At 48.3% G+C, this 16,922-nt stretch overlaps 3 protein-coding genes across 3 annotated transcripts; 2 read left to right on the top strand and 1 right to left on the bottom strand.

The window, feature by feature from the left end:
* Nucleotides 1-3,637: 3,637 nt before the first annotated feature.
* F5147DRAFT_775858 (uncharacterized protein) lies at nt 3,638-4,094 on the bottom strand (the record flags this gene model as incomplete). Its single annotated transcript, XM_041441784.1, has 3 exons — nt 3,638-3,811; nt 3,866-3,997; nt 4,053-4,094. 3 exons carry the CDS (start codon nt 4,092-4,094, stop codon nt 3,638-3,640), a joined length of 348 nt encoding a protein of 115 aa, XP_041290629.1.
* Nucleotides 4,095-5,758: 1,664 nt separating this feature from the next.
* Nucleotides 5,759-7,162, top strand: F5147DRAFT_654640 (uncharacterized protein; the record flags this gene model as incomplete). Its single annotated transcript, XM_041433892.1, has 4 exons — nt 5,759-6,218; nt 6,278-6,357; nt 6,379-6,475; nt 6,504-7,162. 4 exons carry the CDS (start codon nt 5,759-5,761, stop codon nt 7,160-7,162), a joined length of 1,296 nt encoding a protein of 431 aa, XP_041290628.1.
* A 4,396-nt stretch (nt 7,163-11,558) lies between these two features.
* Nucleotides 11,559-12,521, top strand: F5147DRAFT_555690 (uncharacterized protein; the record flags this gene model as incomplete). Its single annotated transcript, XM_041430504.1, has 1 exon — nt 11,559-12,521. A coding segment is annotated over one exon (963 nt), but the record flags the coding sequence as incomplete, so codon positions are not given.
* Between the last annotated feature and the right edge of the window lie 4,401 nt (nt 12,522-16,922).

The raw sequence follows: 16,922 nt of genomic DNA, 5'->3' as shown, positions 1-16,922 counted from the left end.
TCTTCCTCCTCTACTAATTCTACTAACATCACTAACCCTTCTACCCCCTCAGACAGCTCTCCCCAGTCCTTGCCTAATGCCTGAACATCGTAACAAACCCACCGTCCGCCTATGCATCTGGCAGCAAAATCTCAACAAGTCCATGGCTGCCCAGGCCTCCCTTCTCAACAACCCCGGCATCTCCAACTGGGATATCATCCTCATTCAAGAACCGCACATCAACTTCCTACGCAACACCTCCGCAAATCACCATTGGCATGTAATATACCACACGCAACACCTCACTCATCCCCGTCAACGTACCCATGCTATCATGCTTATCAGCGCATCCCTCGATACTAACTTATGGAAACAAATCCCCTTTCCCTCCTCTGACGTCACGCTCCTTCAGCTATCCGGTCCCTACGGCAATTGCACCATCTTCAATATCTACAACGACTGCCAATCCCAATCAACGCTCGAAACCTTGGAAATCTTCATTGAGAGTAACATCGCGACCCTCCGCCCTACTATAGAAGATCACATGCTCTGGATGGGGGACTTCAACCGCCACCATCCACTCTGGGAAGAAATGCGCAACCGGCACTTATTTAATTATACTACTGCTAACCCTCTCATAGACTTAATTGCTGACTTCGGTATGATACAGCTACCTACCCGGCAACCTCCCAACACTCCAATCCTCCAGTACCGGCAACTGGACCAGACCCGACAACGTTTTCGGAACGGAACAGCTACTCAACGCAATTATCACCTGCACCACGGCTCCAGAACTCTGGGGCCCAAAAACTGATCATGTCCCGATACATCTCATTCTCGAACTGGAGACCCCACGCGCAGACACAACACCACAGAAGAACTGGAGAGAAGTAGATTGGGAGAAATTCGATAAGCACCTCCAAGATCTTCTATCCCCTCATCCCCCACAGCCATTAGCCACTAACGAAGAGTTTCAGATTGCCACCTGGCGTTTAACAGAAGCTATCACCTCCACCATCACCGCCCACGTACCACTCTCGAAACCCTGCCCCCACTCCAAGCATTGGTGGACTCGGGAGCTCACCGTACTGCGGAAGAAAGTCAATCGCCTCAGCCGCCTGTCCTACCAAATGCGCGCCCTGCCTCTCCATGAATGCCATGAGGAACTGAAGGACCTCAAAACTCAATACGCGGACTCCATCGCCTCGACGAAGCAACAGCATTGGACAGAGTGGCTCGAAGACATCGGCGTCATAGTAGACCAAGAACTACGATGGACCATGCAAGTCGATAACGCGGTGGCCAAAGGAACAGCTTACATTTGCCAGATCCGTTGCCTATCTACCATGGCCAAAGGAATCCCGATGCCCCTTATGTGCCAATTGTATCAAGCTGTAGCTATACCGAAAATGATGTATGCCGCTGACCTATGGTTTACTCCATCCTTCAAGGAAGGTTCCGATATCCTCCAACAGGGATCGTTGGGGGTAGCCAAAAGACTCGCATCTGTGCAGAGACTTGCAACCTTAGCCATGACCGGAGCCATGCGGACCACTGCCGGGGACGTTCTTGAGGCCCACGCTAACATACTTCCCATCCCATTAGCTCTCCACAACATATGTCATAGAGCCATCATTCGCATCACCGCCCACCCAGCAACACATCCCTTGTATCACCCAGTTAGGTGCGCAGCCAAGCACTATGTTTCTTCTCACCGTTCCTCATTGCACAAACTCACCCATCTCTTCTCCATTGACCCAGATGAAATAGAAACCTTAATCCCAGCAAGGTGTCCTCCCACCACCAAGAATCCCTTCAAGACCAACATCGCACACATGCGGGAGGAAGCCATCACCTTACACGAACGTCTGACAGAGTCAATCCAGGTATATTGTGATGGCTCAGGTCACAATGACAAAATTGGAGCATCCGCGGTACTATTTCGAGCAGGCGCAGCGCCACGAGTATTACATTTCTATTTAGGCACGAAGGATGAACACACCGTGTTCGAAGCAGAAGAGGTAGGACTAACATTAGCAGCCAGACTAATTTCCACAGAACGCAACATTCAATTCCCCATCTCCATATCTATTGACAATCAAGCAGCAATCCAATGTGGAAACAGTTTTCGCACTCGCCCAGGATCCTACCTAGCGGACTGCTTCCGCCGTATGATGCAGAAAGTAGCTAATGACCATAATGACTTTGACATTACAGTACACTGGGTACCAGGCCACTCCGATGTTCACGGCAACGAAGAAGCGGATAAACAAGCAAAGAAGGCTGCAGAAGGACACCAGAACAACAGCGCTCGCGCCCGGTTACCCAACTACCTTCGCTTGGACTCACTCCCACTTAGTATCTCAGCCCTCAAGCAAGCTCACCGCCAATCCACTCAAGCCTGATGGTTAAGAGGATGGACTAAATCCCCTCGTTACGCACGTACCCATAGTATCGACCCTGACATTCTACACCGCTCATTCATCAAGCTAACCAAGTCTTACCCTAAACATCTCACAGGTCTCTTAATGTGCCTCTGCACCCATCACACTCCGCTGAACCAGCACCTCCATCGTATCAGCAAATCTCCCACCCCCTCCTGCCCGCATTGTCCACACACTGACGAGAACATTCACCATTACCTCCTTGCATGCCCCCAATATCACCAAGAACGTCATGCACTGATCCAAGCATTGGGCCGTAAAGCCACCTCTATCCCATATCTTCTGACGGACGAAAAAGCTATTCCACACCTTATACAATACATTAACGCAACTGGCAGAATGAAAACCACATTCGGTGAAGTATCCATGTTATCGAAATGTTCGAACTGACAGACACGACGCTACTTCAGTCACAGATCATCCTACCCGCACATGAACGCACATAATAGCAGCAACACTGCCCGTCTAACACCATATGCTACCCCATCCCCATAATACAACACCACCATCCTCCTTACCAACATCTCCACGCTACAAACCAAATAATTCGCTATCAACTCTATAATCTCACAAACCAATCATATTCACTCGCCTATACAGAATCAAGGCCTCCATTGAAATCAGTCAAATCCAACAGAATCGGTCTCTCCGCCACCTGAGAAACCACTCTACTACATAATTTGCACTCAACCCGATTCCTATACCAGTCGCACTCGCGGCAGAGAACGCGTCCAGTAAAACCTTACCTACTCAGTTATTCCATTGCACGATACTTATAAAGTCACCTTCCCTTCGAAAGATTGCATGTCTAAAACACGCAGCAGGAACGGCAGACCGGTGGAGGCAAGCCTCACACCGGGGCATTCATGAATCTAGAGGTGCAGGGGGGCACAGGGGCCCCCAAGACTAGATAGTACTGTCTTACATAGAGTTACACTCTCAAAGACAAAAAAGTGGATTTAAAAAATAAAAATAAAAACCCATGGGCCCAGTACCTGTTACTTGGATGCTGGCCAGTACATGCTCTACAGGCCTGGCCGGTCACAATCTATGGGCATCTCCCTTTTTACTTAGGCACTGGCCAGTACTGGTTCTATGTGGCTGGCCGGTCACCCTACCACCCCCAGCTCACATTTTATTAATCATTACAGTATGTACAATAAGCTTCAGCCAGAATGGCCCTACAGGCTGGCCAGTACAGCACCTACATGAATCTAGTACAGTCGGCCAGCCTCCGGCTGAACACATTGTATGGCCATTTGGCACGTCCGGGGTACAGGTTCTACGTAGGGTCTTGACTGAATGGTCTGTACGGGCAACGTGTGCGATCGTTGTTCGACCTCCTGTTTCTTGTTTTTCATAGGAAGCGTCGAGCTAGGTTCCCCATACTATAGTTCTGTAAGACACCGAATGACAGTCCAGTTGTTACTACAAGCACTTACGTGATCGAATTTGTGCATGTCAAGTTTGCTCATAACAGGAATGGTTCCTCGATGCTTGGCATCGGTATCAACAGCAGCAACGTGTTTGTGCGAGGATGAGTCAGAACTGCAAGATGACTGCTCGGAGCTCTTCTACATGAACACTGCTTATCAGGTGCTGATCACTCTGCAAAGCGATGCCACTTACAGCACTAGTGCACCTGCGTGCCCGAGTCCCGAAAGTTGACATGTTTAGGATGTAATGTTCGTCTTTTGAGAGTGGGCTGAGTTGGTGCTGCTAGTACTACTTGCCATCAGTAGTATATATACCCAGCAGCATGTCCTTGATGGTCGTACTTTGACCCGGGTATGACAGCTTGCCATGGTGGTTGACGCTCAGGACACGATTGTCAAAGAACCAAAACATTGGCGATAGAACCTAATAACTTGAAAGTGGTAAGAATGAAATTGGCGCCCTCATACTAAGATAGAAGCCCAACGGCCTGCTGGCTGCCACAATAGGACAGCCTGAAAAAACGTGGGGTGTGAGATTAATCAAATTGAGAATCGATATGGATAGATTTGACCATCAAGGACACCAGCATCAAGACCTGGCCTGTTGTACCAATGCCCCAGAGACTCGGATAGTTGTCTGACAAGAGTCTATGTTAGGGATTACTTGGAGAGCGACTCACACAGACTTTGCGGTTGCACCAGACATGTACTTTCGATCAGACCAGCGTGTTTACCACTCGCCTACATAGGTCATGGCACATGAAGAGAAGCACTATGCATGGCAAACGATTTAACCTATTGATGACCGGAATAGGATGATTATGGAATCGTACCTGTGGATTGCAATGGAGTGCTGTGCATGTAGTGACTGGTGGGCCTGAGTCTCAAGGAGATTTCGGGTTCAAAGGCTATGTACACTGTAGAACTGCTGTACACCATGAATAGTACTAGCTAGAGTAGTATGTACTTACGCCGTCGCATTGTGTGACTTTTTAATCTTACCACTTCCAAGTGGGCCAACTGCAGCCGAGCTTCTATCACGCTAGGCAGAACACTTTCCGCTTAGCTCGGTTTCATGTTATCCAGATTCCAGACGTGAATTCGGGACATTCAGGACAACATGTGCACACTGGTGAGTGGTATTTAGAAAAAATGGTCAGATTGAATTTTTTTTGGCAAAGTACCACGAGGCAGTCTCGTTGTACTATGTGTTGCAATTCTGAAGATGTCACCCTTGGTCACCTGCGAGCATCAGAGCGACGGTTTGGGTGCCATCCTCTCCCGCAACATTAATTGAGGAGGCCATGGTCTGTTTTCCAGAAGATCCTTATCCTTCAGTGTGCTAGAGCTCCAGAAGCAGTAGTGCGAAAAAGGCCCTTGTTTCTGTACCACAACCATGGACAGAATTCCCACGCTATAAAACGGCAGGCAAGGTGATGCTAGCAAAGCTCTCGGGTTATAACCTGGCCAATACACATCCTCGCATCGTCGCACAAATTAAAAACTACTTGAGAACCAGGAAACACTCACTAAATGAAAACGACTCTGGATAATAAAACCAAAACCTGCCATCACCACACACAAAATAACATGTTGCCCCCATGAGTAAGCACACCCTCTCATGACCTATACCAACTTGAGAAGTGAACCTACACCCCACGTAAAACGATAGCTCGCAAATAATATAGTATAACCCTCCTTCACCGCCAAACGATACCCTTGAGACATCACTCCCAATCTAGGTATCATTGAACCACAGCCCAATAGCCGCTAAGATATGAACTCGGCCACGACAACATCACCGACCTCTAACTAACCAACCCCTCCGACTATAACTGCGCTCTAATACTCACTATAAAAACCCTTCCAGCCTCATACGAAATCCTCGCCCACCAGAAGATGAAAGACAAAGACCTCACATCCATAAAAGCCCTCTCCCAATCATCCCGCCCTTACCCCAGCACTCCCCGTCTCACATCTCAATCCTCCTGCGTCGGGCCAAAGTACTTCTCCTCCAACATCCTCCCAGACGACGATAATATGGATGATCTCCTCATGACACCGCTACCTGATCCACACTCCCCAGAACCACTCCAGTCTCCTCCCGACACCCCTACCCCAGCTCCTCGCGAAATCCCTGCGCCCCCCCCACCTGATGACCTCCTCATCATGCAGGAGTTTCGTGTAACATCCTCCATAGAGAACCCTGTAGCGGGCGTCGCCAAAAACAGAATAGCGGAATCCATCCACGCCCCATCTAACTCTGCGGACCAGACAATGACAATCCTGGCTAGCCCCACCTCCATGCACATCCCAACCCCAGAGGAGGAGGTCATCCTTGCGCATCTAGCCCTGGCGGGTAAGAACAGAGCGATCCTAAGCCATGACGGCCCAAACCATAGCACCGTCCTCCCACAGTTCACCCCAACCCAATTGGAGGATTCCTGAGTGTGCATATGTCTCACTCCGCTCAGATCTTTGATCACCTTGACAATAAGGTACTGCTTGCCTGGTTCCAGGTAGAACACCCAAAGTTCATGATCAGAGTCTTCGACCACACCGGAAAAGATGTCTTTGAAAGCAGTGGCAAACTTTGTGCACCAAGGCGCCCCTCCCGTGCATGTCTCACCTCCCCAACCCTAAGGAGGAAGGAACTCCAAAGACTTCCCTGTCGGCTACCTAGTCCATAACGTCTCAGAAGAGACAAAAGAACTCATTCTAGGACAGCGAATATGGTCCGCCGTAGATGTCACCTACAAGGCACTCCCTTTTAACTGTTCGCAAACACCAGAGCTCCTATTTTGCCTTTCCGGCTTCACCACCTCTGATACCAACATCATCCGCAAAATGGTCGCGGATGTTTGGGCCCTAGACGAGAACAGAGGCTACATCAATGATATTTTTTTCATGAGTGAGATATGCAAAGAGGAGATGGTATACAAAGCTACACGAGACCTAATCAGATTGATCTGCGTAGAGCACCTTGACTTCAAAGTCACAGGCGGACTCTCAGTACCCCGCTTCAACATTTTCGCCATTAGCCCAACCAATGACGCCAAAGCTTGGACTGACCTGAGAGGCTTTCTCCACCTCCTAGACTATCCAACAGATCTAGATGGCTGTGGTGCCACAGTCGCTCTATCCCCCTGCCCAATCTGCCATTCCCTCGCCCACCCGCGCGGCCTATGCCCGTTCCCCAGCATTCCAAAATGGAATGGCCCCACCATGGGATTTAGAACGGCAATCAACGCGTCCTGCCAACCTGGAAGGATGAGAAACAGAAAACCTGGAAGGAACACCTAGTACTATCGCACCCGTTACACTCCGCCATTGATACATAACATGCCTGAACTCTAGTACTATAAGACAGAAGCCCCCCTCAGCCGTTACCAACTTGATCATGCTCCCTATCCCACCTTGTACCTCGTACATATCCCTCTCCCTGATGCGCACATACTTCAACCATATACTTTAGAACCAAATACAGTCCTTTCCGAGAACTGACCTTGTGAACGTAAATACCCGCAGCAACGGCTATGACTTTAGGCCCTAATCCTATTGTGAAAATGAGTCGTTGAATCGCATAGTAAGCCCGAGGGAGACGCGAGCTATCAACTACAGGTTCCCGCCCACATTTACTGATTGTTCCGGCGAGACAGGAAAGCGGAGACCATCTCACCAAGCATGGTGCACACCAGAACACGGAGACCTATTTAGGTCTGGACGAGCCGTGCTGAGAGGCTGAAGTCTTCATTAGTAGTCGACATTATGGTTAGGGCATTGATGCTCCTTGAAAATGATGACATAGTCCCCCAGGTAGCTGGGCAATGCTATCCCTGACTTATCTATAGTCGTAACGATAAGTAAAGTATCTACCGACTACCAACCAATATACAAACCCCCCCCCCCCCTTTTTCCCGGTTCTGATTTCGGCCTTGGTCCTAGCCTCCCCAGGAGCAGAGGGGAGCAGCCTTCCATCGCCGAGGAGCCCCCCAGTGACGTACCAGGGGAGATCGGTGGCGTAGTACCTCCTGTGCCCAACAGGGCACCCGCACACCAGCGACGAACATACACTAACACTCAAAAACACACCCGTGCAAACATAACCCTGGCCACACTAAACGTGAAAGGCAGGGCTTCCACATCACTAGGCGCCAGCACAATCTTGAAATGGCCCATGATAAATAAAACAATCAGAGAAGAGAAAATCGGTATATTATGCTTGCAAGAAATGCACCTCTCCAACGATAATGAAAGACAAATTGAGTCCCTATTCTCGAGACACCTACTGGTCCTCAACTCCCAAGATCCCTCGCGCCCCAGCAACTCTGCGGGTGTAGCCTTTGTCTTGAATAAAGAAATGATTAATGTATCTGACATTAAATGGTCAGTACTAATCCCCGGTAGAGCTGCGGCTCTATCAATCAAATGGCATAATGACAGGACAATAAACCTACTTAACATCTACGCACCCAATAACCACTCAGAACACCAGCACTTCTGGGACACCGTCAGAATGAAATGGCTACAGAAAGGGTTAAGCACCCTCGACTTTATGATGGGGGACTTTAACGTCACCAAAGACCCCCTCGACAGAGCTCCATCCAGACCAGATAATGAACAAGCAGTAGAGGCCCTACGAAACTTCAGGAATGATTTTAATATACAGGACACGTGGAGACACTCACACCCTACAACGCGGCTTTTCACGCTCAATAGTAATACAAACTCCTTGTCACGCCTAGACAGAATATATACGTCAATCTTACACAAAGATAGTGTGACAGAATGGAAAACATACCTTTGCCCCATACCCACAGACCACAGCATCGTCCGCACCCACTTCGCCCCACCAGAAGCCCCACACATTGGGACAGGCAGATGGTCGTGGCCAATAGGCACATTATCCGATGAAACCCTATTAGAGAAAATAGAGAAATTAGGCTTATCACTCCAGACCGAAATAGAAAACAGTACAGTCGAAACTCGGACCAACTCCAGAAACCCACAGACCCTGTGGGAAACTTTCAAAACCAAGATAACCTCAGAAGCACAGCACACCGCAAAGTTTCACCTGGCAAAAATCAATCAAAAGATAAAACAGTTACAAAAAGACATCAAAAGGACGTCCAACGCACCAGACATGGATTCGTCCACTGACAGACGACAAAACAAAATAATACTAGAGAAAGAGCTTGAGCACCTGGAACGAAAAAGATATAGGGACGCCCACCCAAAAGCCCAAGTGAAGTGGTCCTTGAAGGGAGAGATGATCAGTAAATATTGGTCTGGAGTAAACAAATCCAGGAAACCTAGAGACTTAATACACAGACTAAAGATTCCAAACACAAACAGAATCGCCACCAAGTCCGAAGAAATGGCAGAAGTCGCAAAAACATACCATAATAACCTCCAACAAGAAGACACGCAGGACCCAGATGAAATGCTGAGACTCACAATGATGCGAGAAGCTCTAAATGAAATACCGAATGAACAAAAAATAATAAACCCACCTCTATGCCCACTGAACGACCCAATACAAGATACCGACGTTGTTACGCACTCAAATAGATCTGTTAGGCGGAGCCCTAAGAGGGGCGTCGTCCGCTAACGTTCATGACGTAACCGGAAGGATCCGGTATAGCAAGTGATACTGGCGACGACGAGTCGGCAGTGATCACAGTACGCGCGTGTCACGTGACTTCTGAGACGGATGTCTTAGAAGTCGCTCAAGGTAAGGACTGTCTTGTCCGAACGATGAGGTCGATCGAGGTAGACTTAGTCGCGAAGAGCGACTAAGAAAAGATACTAGAGACTGAAGCTGAGGGGGCTTCAGAGGGAAGTATGTTCCAGGGAAGATTGAGTAGATTCAAGTTAGAGAATCTAGTACAGGGTGACCGACTACTTATACTAAGTGGAGAGGGTTAAGGGCAAGGCTACCGCACAGTAGGTAAGGGTAAAGGGGATACGAATGTGGTATAGGTGCGTTGGCAACATAGCCGGATTAGTGATGGATGGTCGAAAGTGGAATGAGACCGAGAAACATTGGAACGGACCAACGGTAAGAATACAATGTGCGGGAATCCGCAGTCAGGGGAAACAGAAAGAGGAAAGCCACATTGGTGGCACGAGTCAGACCGAGTCATAGGTGCGGGACCACATAGGTGGTCGAATCAGTGGAGGAACGTGCGTGCACGTGCGTGGAGGCGGGCGATGCGAGGGACGGGAACAGTCCTGAGGATCCGGTCAACGGAAAGTCGGTAAAGGAGGACGAGCCGGTAGATGGTGAGGGCAAGGATGAAGGGAAAATGATAGGGGGGCCACGTGACTGATGTTACTTGTAACAGACGTGAGAGAAGCACTATACTCATCCAAAGCCGGCAGCGCTGCAGGAATAGACAGAATTCCCTATGAAGCCTGGAAATCCCTACATGAACTTCACAAAAAGAAATGCATGAAAAACGAACCCAGCTTCAATATAATTAAAGTCCTCACTATTATCTTCAACGACATACAAACACACGGCATGATAGAGGAATCGAACTTTGCCCTAGGTTGGATGTGTCCCCTATACAAAAAGAAAGACCGATCAGATATAGCAAACTACCGCCCGATCACCCTACTAAACACAGACTACAAACTACTCACTAAGACCTTAGCTGTGCGACTCGCGAAAGAAATACATAAACTAATACATCCAGATCAGTGCAGATTCATCCCAAAAAGATCAATCTTTGACCCAATTCGACTTACACAAATGATGACAGCCTATGCAGATGTCATGGAGGAAGATGGCGCAATCGTAGCACTCGACCAAGAAAAAGCGTATGATAAGGTCCACCATGACTATCTGATTAAGACACTAGAAGCCTTCAACCTACCAGTAAGATTCATTAAAACCGTCCAATCGTTATATGAACAAGCACATACCAGAGTAATGATAAACGGATTCATGAGCGCACCCTTCAAGGTAATGAGAGGAGTAAGGCAAGGGGATCCGTTATCCTGCCTGCTTTTTGACCTTGCGATAGAGCCATTAGCATGCGCCCTAATAAACTCAACGAAACTGAAAGGATATGACATACCTGGTTTCGCACACAAACTAATAGTCAACATGTACGCGGACGATACAACTGTGTACCTAAGAAAAGGCAACAAATATAATGACCTACATGACTTACTGAAGACCTGGTGCAAAGCTTCAGGCGCGAAATTCAACTTAGAAAAGACAGAAATCCTACCGATTGGCTCTAAAACACACAGGCTAAAAGTTGTGACCTCCAGGAAGCTAAACACAGAAGATAACCCGTGGGACGTGTCAGTAAAGATCGCCTGAGATGCAACACCTGTAAGATCCTTAGGAGCGTGGATAGGGAATGACCTTGACAGCGCAACTCCCTGGGAACCCGTCCTAGATAAGATCGAGTCCACACTCCAACAATGGAACAGGGGAAACCCGACACTAGATGGTAAACACCTGATCATCCAAATGTTTGTAGGAGGCATGACCCAATTCCTCACCAAGGCACAGGGAATGCCAAAAGCAATTGAGACAGCTATCGAAAAAATGATAAGAAAGTTTATATGGAATAACGCGAAATCACCACCAATTAGCCTGAAACGCCTGCAAAAACAGAAAGAAGAAGGAGGCATCGGGCTCCTGGACATTGCATCTAGAAATGAAGCCATAAACATAACGTGGCTCAGCGCCTACGTAAACACGTCCCCCACACGTCCTGCATGGACCTTTGTGGTAGACGCTGTACTAAACACCCTGAAACCGGATGGGGTTAACAACCCGAATGATGTTCAAACCTTCCTCACCTTCTGGGCACCCCCCACAAGGGGAACATGCGCAAGCAGAGTACCTAAAGAAATAATCTCAATGTTAAAAATGGCAAGAAAACACAACATGAGCTTCGCGCCGATTAAACTCTCACAAACCCATAAACAACAACTCCCAGCATGGCTTCACCTCGGCGCACTACCGCGGACCTATCATAAGATAAAAGACGCATGCCTAAAACGAACCCATGAAGTAAAAACAATCAAAGACCTATTAAAAGTGAGTAATAGACCAACCACAGTTCCACACCACTGGGAGAATCATGACTGCGTATGTGGTCAATGCATATCGGATAGACTGGCAGGATGCAAAAACCCACATAAATGCATATCCACGGCGGCAGCAATCATAAACAACCTGACCCCAAAATTCAACCCATTTCATTGTCCAGTCAACTACGGACTTACACTCACACACCGCCGCCTGGAAAAGAACACAAGAGCAAGAACTCAACACAGAGGAGACATCGTCTTCGATCCATCAGTCTCGGAAAAATCACAACTAGCAGAGTGTTTCAGAATCTTTGCGGGAGACTCAGAGACCGCACAGACCCCAGCTCACCGGCTCCAAAGACCCAACCAAGGACGGGGACAACAAGAACCACCTGTCGAGATTTACACTGACGGCTCATGCATAAACAATGGAAAACAAGATGCACAGTGTGGCAGCGGCATATGGTTCGGGGAAAACAACCCCCTGAACAAGGCCGTAAGGATCCCTGGTGAAAACCAATCCAACCAAACAGGAGAAGTAGCTGCGATACTAATCAGACTACAGAGTGTCAGCCCTCTAGTCCCAATTACAATTATAACAGACTCACATTACGCAATAGATGGTCTCACCAACCATCTCCAAAACTGGGAGGACCGAGGTTGGATAGGAATTGCAAATAGCGAACTTTTCAAAGCTATGGCATACCACCTAAGAAAAAGAGCAGCAACGACAGCCTTCCATTGGATTAAGGGCCACAGCGGAATTCAGGGCAATGAAGAAGCTGATAAACTTGCCGGTATTGGCGCCCAAAAGAACCTGTGTGACCATATTGACGTCAATGTCCCTAAAAACTTTGACCTGCAAGGTGCAAAACTCAGTAAAATAACACAAGCAATGGCGTACCAGGGAATCAGGTCGTCCCTAAAACTAGAACAAAAATGATCGACCACCGGACTCCTAGAAATAACGAGACATGCAGTGGGAATAGTATCAAGAACACAGGAAACGGACCAAACAATCTGGCTGAACAGACGTCATAAAGACCTATCTAAAAAGTTTCAAAACTTTGTATTCAGAGCGCTACACAACTCCCTGAAAGTGGGAGATTTCTGGATAAACATACCAAATTATGAACAGAGGGCCTGATGCCCACATTGTAGAGAGACCACCGAATCCATAGAGCACATTCTCATAGAGTGCGACCATCCAGCCGGAAAACTTATCTGGAGCCTTGCGAAGCGCTTGTGGCCCCATGATGACACGCCATGGCCTGATGTCTCACTAGGGACCATCCTCAGATGTGGGACACTAAGTATATATCAAAGGCAGAACAGGAATAATGAGGCTGGACAATAGACCGTTAAATGTAACCAAGGGGCATCAAGGCTTCTGTGAATCCTTATGTCTGAATCCACATACTTAATCTGGGTCCTACGATGTGAACGCGTCATCCAAGGTATATCCCACGACAGGAACCATGTGACAAAGAGATGGTTTAAGGCCATTGAACACCAACTACAATTAGACAGAGTAGCTGCTTGTAAACTAAAACGATCTCCAGCCTTCACCAGCCAGGTCAAGGCCACATGGTTGGAAGTAGTCTCAAGAGGGGACCCCCTCCCCCAGAATTGGGCCACATCAATTGAGGTTTTAGTGGGTATAACGCTCCCTAGGCCCCCACAGAATGAGGCAACCTAGGGTTCACGGAGTCCCACACACCCCCGCGAACTGCGGGGAGTGCGTAAGAGCATTTCTCCTCGGGCCGGTACTTTAGATACCGCTATAAGCATTTATATAGGACTAGATAGTGTCAGTTGCTATATAATAGACCCACTTGTCCAAAAAAAAAAAGAAGCAGTAGTGCTGCCGTGGTTCGGTCCAGAACCATGGTCCGAACCTGACCAACGGTCAGGTTCTTCCTTGGTTCAGTCCATGGTCCATGAATTGGGGCAGACCGGACCTGAGTGAGGTTCACAGTCCACCATTTGCCGAATGGTTCTATGTTGGTTCGAACCTTCCCCAAACCGTGAGAAGTTCTGTTGCATTGTCAAAGCATGTTTTGACACTGCCTTTGATGATTCGCCTTGGCCTCAAGGATTCTCGAGCTTCGATACTTACTTGTTTCCGTCAAATGCAGAGGCTCATTGACAAGGTAAGTCATGATATGCACTGTTCAAACTGAACAGTGTGAGTGTTGTGCTCGTAATGACCATGTCCTCGCCCAGATCCTTATCATACCAACACCCTACAATGCTATTATGATCCTCCACCGGCTGTTTGTCCACTGGCTGTCTGATTTGCTTGCACATAAAATGTGCAAGCCTCAGCAGGTAAGCAATATATTCAACATGGCTCATTCAGACTCATGCGCTGTCAATGCTGATGGTTCTCTCAAGGATGCCAAGGACATCGTCTTCTACCATGATCTCGATGATTCTGTCCCCCTTGACACCACGTCCTCTGCCCCCCAGCCATCATCATCTACTAATTCTCCTCAGGATGCCTTCTCTATGCTACTGAATACTGGGCGCAAACCAACACCAGTCACAGCTGGTGCTCGACAATCCATTCGCACCTCTAAGCCATCTGCTCGCCTCCGGGATGCTGAGAACGTTTATTCAACCTCGACCTCCACCAGCTCAACAAACCACAAACGTGCATTGTCTAGCGCTACTGAACTTCAACTTCAACCGGCTCACAAAAAGGTTTTATCATGTCTATTATCAGACGAGGATAGCCTTGATGACGATGACGCTGGTCATGACACTGATCCTTTGGAGGACCAGCCCAAAGCTGAAGCCGAAGCCGAACCTGAGGACGCCATCCAAGCCACTTTGCCGAAGACTGAACATACCGCTGACATTCACACTGTCTTCACTCGCCATGAAACACACTGGGTATGCAACCCTTGCAAGTATGTAATTAGAACTGCATGTATTGTGTTCTGCTAATGTTTGGTAGGGACGCTGGTGAACCTGAGAGTAAGCATGTCTTTCGAGGAGGTATCTCTACACTCCGTCTATTCAGTGTTCGTGAATCTGATATTTATATTTTAAACAGGCCGTCAACCATTTCACCAATCTCGCTGACGAAAGCAAAGAAGTCCCGAATCTTCACAACAAGTCTTATGATGATTTCAAGCTCGGCTGGAATGACTGGAGACACCTTGGACTCGTTCATCAAGTCCTGAAGGAGCCGGCTACCGCCCAGCAAACTTTCTCCTCCGTGAAACACCCTACTGCATGGCAAACGATACCTACATTGGAGTGCCTGGCTGACCGGTGGCAAGAGATGGCCAACAATATACAGTATGCACCGATCACCGATGCAATCAAGCAAGGACTCAAGAACGTCAACAAATACTACAAGAAAACAAGCGACTCGGATGTATATTTTATTTGTCTCAGTGAGCATTCATAAAAACTTCACTTTCCTCCCATCTTCCTCCCCCATCATACCTATCTCCCTCTTCTATGGACCTCATATGAAAAACTTCACTTTCCTCCCATCTTTCCCTCCCCACCATACCTACCTCCCTCTTCTATGGACGACTCATCTTATGAAAAGTTCGCTGCCTCATATGAAAAACTTCACTTCCCTCCCATTCTCCCTCCTATTGTACCTACTACCTCCCTCTCTCTTCACCGCCTCATATGAAAAACTTCACTAACATGTGCCCGCCTCTCATATAACTACAGTCCTTGACCCCAACTATAAGCTGGCTTATGTTGAAGAACGGTGGGTGTTACAGCAACATGGCACGAGTCCCCCGCCAGCAGACCAGCCCTCTGCCACCGCATGGCTATAGACGACAGCCCTCTGCTGAACGCACGGCTATAGACGACACCGGAGCCTTACCAGCTCTATAGACGATACCAGAGCATCACTGGCTCTGTGACGACAGATGACGACAGATGACAATAGATGACAATAGACGATAAGTGGCAACTGCCGGCTTAGATAAGCGGTCTGGACCGCACGTGACGATACATGACGACATAGGTCTAGAAGACCTATTAATGTTATCAAGATAGAAGGCAAGCCTCGTGTTGCCTCGAGGACTGATAGATGATAGAAGGCAAGCCTCGTGCTGCCTGATAGAAGACAGAAGGCAAGCCACACGCTGCCTCATGTATAGATAGAAGGATACCATGTGGATCCTATCTACGATAGAAGCCTGCCTCATGGACGCTATCTCTGACACATGTAGATAAGCAGATTAGAACCCAGCTTTAGGCTGAGCTTAGATACGACGAGTAGCCTTATATAAGGTCGAAGATTAAAGTAGACGCTCCTTACTTTAATCTTACTAGGTTTACCCTTGAACTCCTTGTCCCGCTAAAGCTACCTGCTCGACATCGACTCGTACCTTCAGTGACGCCTCTCACTGTCTGTAAACCCTGCTATCATCTCAGCGTAACCCCTCGTTAACCACCACGAGCTACGTTCGAGTACGCAACCTTTGCTTGTCTGTAAAGGCCGACGACTCTCAGCACTCGGTACCACTGTCGTGGTTGTCGCTGTTAGATTATCCTAGTCGCACACGACCGTGTGTCGTAACAGTGGGACAGTCAAGACGTTGCAGATGGGAGGGCTCACCTCGAGACTGTCGTAAGTATTTGTTCAGACTCATCATTGTCCTTCGGCTTACATTCTTCTACACAGGTTTGTGGCATGCTGATGCATCAAACAGGGTAACTGTAGCGCACCCGTGATGCATCATTGCTGCAATTATACTACCCTTTCTCCTCACTAATGCATCAGCTCCCTCCTGCTGTGATGCATCAGCTCCCTCCCGTGCTGATGCATCAGCCCTCCCACCGATGCATCATGATGCATCAGTCCTCCCGCTGATGCATCAGCATGGGAGGGAGTTGATGCATCATGATGCATAGTAGTGCTCCGCTTGCCCATTTTGCTAATGCATCTTGCCCGCCTGTTCGCCTGCTTGTTCTCGCCCCCCCGTTGGCCCGCTCATTCTTGCCTCCCGTTGGCCCTCCCACA

This window comes from Suillus discolor (assembly GCF_016758755.1).
Source record: "Suillus discolor strain FC423 chromosome Unknown F5147scaffold_43, whole genome shotgun sequence".
Taxonomy (NCBI): Eukaryota; Fungi; Basidiomycota; class Agaricomycetes; order Boletales; family Suillaceae; genus Suillus; species Suillus discolor.
This window is presented reverse-complemented; position numbering and strand designations above follow the sequence as displayed.